The 5,000-nt window shown below is 47.6% G+C and overlaps 2 protein-coding genes across 4 annotated transcripts in view; both read left to right on the top strand.

Moving 5' to 3' along the window:
• Positions 1-3,266, top strand: part of LOC125041735 (mucin-5AC-like) — a 20,942-nt gene extending 17,676 nt beyond the window's left edge. For all 3 annotated transcript variants that reach the window (XM_047636987.1, XM_047636985.1, XM_047636986.1), the window contains exon 6: positions 1-3,266. This exon is cut by the window's left edge and continues 1,295 nt beyond it. In XM_047636987.1, coding sequence (XP_047492943.1) covers positions 1-3,124 — 3,124 coding nt within the window. In that variant the 3' untranslated portion in view covers positions 3,125-3,266.
• LOC125042011 (uncharacterized protein PB18E9.04c-like) lies at positions 3,124-4,233 on the top strand. The gene has a single exon (XM_047637471.1). The coding sequence runs from the start codon at positions 3,124-3,126 to the stop codon at positions 4,231-4,233; it is 1,110 nt and encodes a 369-aa protein (XP_047493427.1).
• Positions 4,234-5,000: the final 767 nt, after the last annotated feature.

The following is a 5,000-nucleotide window of genomic DNA, read 5'->3' as shown; positions in this document are numbered from 1 at the left end:
ATCTTGTGACAAGTCAAGAATAGATGGCAGTGCAGAAGTGGGGCCAAAGGTGAAGCCTGCGACTGAGACTAGGGAGAAGGCATCAGACAGGAGGTCCTCAGATGTCAGAAGATCTGTTGAGCAGCAGCAACCAAACAGTGTGAAGGAAAACAGTGGGAATGGCAAGGATGGTCGCTCAAGCCACATACCAGCCAGCCTGACAGCTGCAAGTCTAGCCAACCTCAACAAACCACACTTGAAGGCAGGGACTTCAAAGGTTCAGACAGAGGAAGACACCAAAACCAAGGAGAAACCAAGTAACAATGGCCTCAACACCAAGAGGGAGGGCAAGCCGGAGTCAGCAGCCAAGGCCCCAGTTGGAGGCTGTCGTAAGTCGTCGCAGCCCTATGGCTATAAGACACTCAAGACACCGCCCAAGAGCTGGAACCCAACTATCTCCAGAGAGCTCTTGGTGGCTGGCAAATCTGCCATCAACAAGGGCAACCATGAAGCTCCCCGTACAAACAAGTTCTTCAAGGTCCGCAATGCTCCTCGCTTCCTGGGCAATCCTAATACCGGAGTCAGACCTATGTACTCTGGAACCAATGAGAGTAACAGCTGTATGAAGCGCACCCTTATGTCCAAACTGGATCCCAAAGGTACGGGCCCCATGACAGTGACAGCAAACAATGATGTGAGTTTGTCAAGCTATACGTCGGTAAACTCAGGCACCACTTCCTGTGTGTCTTCCGTTCAGTCACTGGCCTCTTTACCAGCCCAGGTAACTGCAAGTCCAGGAGGTGCGCTCATGGTCACAGCAACCACCAGCCTGGTGACATCTTGTGCTTCACAGAGCAACAGTTGTACAACAGTAGTAGGAAGCCAAATTGGAGGTTCTGAGGCAGACAACACTGTGGTCACCAGTACCAAAGCTTCCTCTACCTTGCCTGCGTCAATTGCAAGTGGGACAAAGGAAAGTACAAATCAAAGTTCAAAAGTCTGTTTTAATACTAATAGTTTGGCAGAGAATAAGTCTGAGAGTAAGGCTACCCATCACAACAGTGGTAAGACTGTCACGAACAACAAACCCCCAAGCAACATCAATAATTCAGCAAACAAAACTGAGAAGAAGGCTCAGCAGATTTCACACAGCAACAACTCCAAGCCAGAAGTTAGTGGGGAGAGTGGAACCTCAAAGGTGGACGTGAAAGTCAATTCGAGCAGTGCAGTCATACCAACACGGACCACAATTACACACCCTGTCTCTAATGCTCCTGTTATGATGCAGCAAAAAACTGGGGCTTCAACCAGCATAACCACATGCATTACACAGGTGAAACCAGCAACTGTCAACTCTCTGACAATTTCCAATACAGTCCACCAGCCTCCACAGCAGCTAACCATGGCAGCACCAGCAGTTGGGGTTGGCATTATCCCCTCCTGTGGAGTGACCTTCCCAGCAGCCATTGGCAACTTGCCCTTGCCTTGCCACACCAGCTCTTCCATCAGTTATCCAACATATCCATACATCTACCAAGGCGCAGAACCCATCAGTCTTATTCCACCTCATCCCTCTGCTTCTTTCATACCAACATTCCCCACCTGCCTCCCGCATCGGCCAGCGCTGGGCTCAAGGGGTATAGGAGGAGCCAAAATCATGCCAGAGTTGTCCCTGCAACAGAGCCTTCTCCCAGTGCTGCCTTTGGTGTCACAGGTGTCCCCCCAAACGCTCTCACCTCGCCCCATGACTCCACCCTCCCCCAGGACACCCACTTCATCGCAGTCTCCCAGGCCATATCCAGCCCAATCTCCCAGACAGTCTAGTTCCAATCAGTCCAGACCTGTCACACCACAGTCCCCAAAACAGTGCCAGGTGGGGAAGGCAGAAACGCAGCCTGGAAAAAACAGTGGAACACCTTCAATGGCTGGGACACAGTCAACAAAGATGGGGAATACTCCTGTTCAAGTCACACAGCCTCTCTGGCCGGGCAGTTGTCCTAAGCAGGTGACTGGGCCTGGCCAGGTGTTTACATCAACTCAGCCAAGTCCTCAGTCCCCTGGTCCTCCTCCTTCCACCTTTGCCACCATGAACACGTCACTCAGACTGAATGCTTCTGTACAAACATCCAGCTCTCACACCTTAATCACTCCAAAGACTCAGTGGAGCTCCGTTAATTCTTCTAAACCTGTCGTGCCTCAGTCCTCAAAAGCTCTGATGATCAGTCTGCCAGGACTATCTAATACCCATGGAGTGCAGACGACCATATCAGATACAAACCGACCACATACTCCACAGTCCCCGAAGTCCCCTCGACCCCAAACCCCCCAGTCTCCAAGGCTCTCGAGTTCTGCTCAGTGCACAGTACCACAGGGAGTAGCTAAGCTCACCAGTGCTGTTGAATCTCCCAGACCTCATACCCCTCACTCCAGGTGTTTACCCAACCTGCCACGCTCACCCTCACAAGCTAAGAACGGTGGGAACAAGGAAAAGGCCCACCTTGCTGAAGGGCAACCAGGCAATAAAAGGAGTGAAGGCATTGCTAATGAGGCTGTAGGGAGTTCTAGCCCAAACCCTCCTGTGATAACACCATCCATTACCCTTGCTCCGGCTGGGACTACCGTGACATCAGGAGCAGTGACTCCCTCTTTAGCTAATTCATTAGGAAACAAATTCATCCTCCCTCAAGGAGCACAAATGGCACTCCCTCTCCCAACAAGTTTTGCATCCCTGTACCTAGAGGGTGTCACAAATGCTCTACCAGTCTCACTGGCCAGTCCAGGAATGTCTGCAGACTTGTCAGGAGTGACCCTGTCTCCGTCATGTAATACGTCCCTGTATATTCCCTCGAGTAACATTTCTAGTACGATGCCATTCATACCATTTAGTAATTCAGCCCAGTTCCCCATACCTACATGTGCCACAGTCTCTGTCTCTCAGTCCTTCTGTCCAACAAACACTACAGTGTCCCCCAATTTGCACCTGTTGAACACAAAAATGCCTGCAGTTCCCATTAATAATACACAGCCTTCAAAACCAAGTGGTTCAAGCAGACTCTCAGCAAACAGCTTAGCAAACATTTCATCAGCTGTTGCAGTGCAGGGTGTTGGTAATTTGGTTGATACAATTCTGCTAATAGTTCAGTGATGGGTACATCCCCCACACCTTCGGGGGCATATCTACCATTACCATGCAGCACTGTGTCAAGCCCTTTTACTGTGCCCAGGATAGAATCCACAACTTCCATAGCAGGCACTGCTTCTACTGCAGCCATGTCCTCAAGCACTTCAAATGCAGTGATTACATCTGGCTCGGCACAAGTTGTCACAGTCCCTTCTGTAGTACCTGCTAGCATAACTGCATCTGCCAGTGCTTCAGCTGCCATAACTCAGCCCCCTAACAATACATCCACTGTAACTTTGCCTACAAATACTACAGCTTCTGGAACGGTGCACACAAACAGCACAGTGAGTGGACCTTTACCTACTGCTACTACTGCTCTCTCAGCGAGAACAGCAACAGCAACTAACATAGCTTCGGCTAGCATTGCAGCTACAATTACAGGAAGTATGCCTACAAGTGCCAGGTTGACTAAAGCACAGTCTTCAACTCCTTTAGTCATGGGAATGCAGGCAAGAAGCCCAGCATCAGTTGAGCCATTGCCTGCCAGCTCTGCAGCTTCTGTAACTCTGCCTACAGGCACTAATACAGCTGAAAATGTTTCTTCTAACATTACAACCAATGCAAATGGATGCAGCAGTATGTCTGTAGCAACAAAAAGTACAGCAGCTACTATATCATGTACTCCAGCTACTCGAGCATTACAGTCATGTAGCCCAGCTACTGGAATTCAGTCTACAAGCACCATGTCTGCTGCAACAGTTCCTGCACACACATCTGGAACTGATATTTCCAGGAGTCCAGCAGGAGAAAACTTGCTTAGAAATAATCCCGAGAGTGTTACAAAGCCCATGGACCTCCCCCCTGTTGTTGCTACAACTGCATGTGGTCTGTCCACTTCAGTATATAGCACAGCTGTTGTAAGTGGACCCCAAAGTAGTGAATGTTTTAACCTGTGCGGTACAGTAGCCGACGGGAACAATGTGGTGAGTGTGAAGGAGAAAGGTGGCAGTGAGCCACAACTAAGTGCCTGTACCTCCGTCTGTGATGTGACGCATGTGATTGATGCCAAACAACCGTGTGCTGAACAAGGTCTCAGCAGCAGTGGTGGCCCAAGGCCATGCCTCAAGAGTTAATGTTGCACAGTTATGGGCAGCAATATTGTTGGACGCCACAGATTTATAGGCTTATATAATGCTATGGTGTACCTTACCTGCCATTTATTTTGTAAATTATAGATTCACAAATAGTTATCCTTATATCAGTGTGTTTCAAACACTTAATATGTCACTTTTAAAGTGCTAGTTAGGGACACTTTTCCTTTCTGTCTTTCCACTACGTGATGCCTTCCCTCCTCCAGCAAGGACATTTTTAAAAGTTTTGCATTGGTAAAAATGAACTTTTTCTTGTGATAATTAAAGGTTGAACTGTGAAAAGAGGGCCATGTCCTGCACAAGGCAGTTGAACCAGTGGAATTTCCCTCTTATATTGAGGAAGATTGCGGAAGCACCAGTTGCACACTCGACTTCATCTCTTCCTTTCTGTCTTCTGTCTCCCTTTTTCGAGGTCAGAGTGAGAATCCTGGCCATTGCAGATGAAATACTTATGTTGGGCCAAAGTCTGTTACCATTTCCTCATGTAAAGTTGAGCATTGTTAAGCAGTTACAATTCTGCTTTATCTTCTGCAGTTTCCTTTTTCATTTCTCTTTATTATTATTTTTATTGTTTTCTCAATTTTATCATTTTTCTGTTAGATGGATCAGCACTGTTGAAAGTTTCCATTTATGCTGTTCAGCATATGCTTTAGAACACAAATTGAAAAAGAAAAAAATTATATTTGTATATATATATATATATTGCTTTTTGTTTGCTGCAGTTACATACCAGATGGTTTACCAGTGAT

The sequence above is a fragment of the Penaeus chinensis genome, chromosome 31, assembly GCF_019202785.1.
Source record: "Penaeus chinensis breed Huanghai No. 1 chromosome 31, ASM1920278v2, whole genome shotgun sequence".
Classification (NCBI taxonomy): domain Eukaryota; kingdom Metazoa; phylum Arthropoda; class Malacostraca; order Decapoda; family Penaeidae; genus Penaeus; species Penaeus chinensis.
This window is presented reverse-complemented; position numbering and strand designations above follow the sequence as displayed.

What these genes read in the sequence shown, in the direction of transcription:
- LOC125042011 (XM_047637471.1), top strand. Translation starts at nt 3,124, where the DNA reads ATGGGTACATCCCCCACACCTTCGGGGGCATATCTACCATTACCATGC.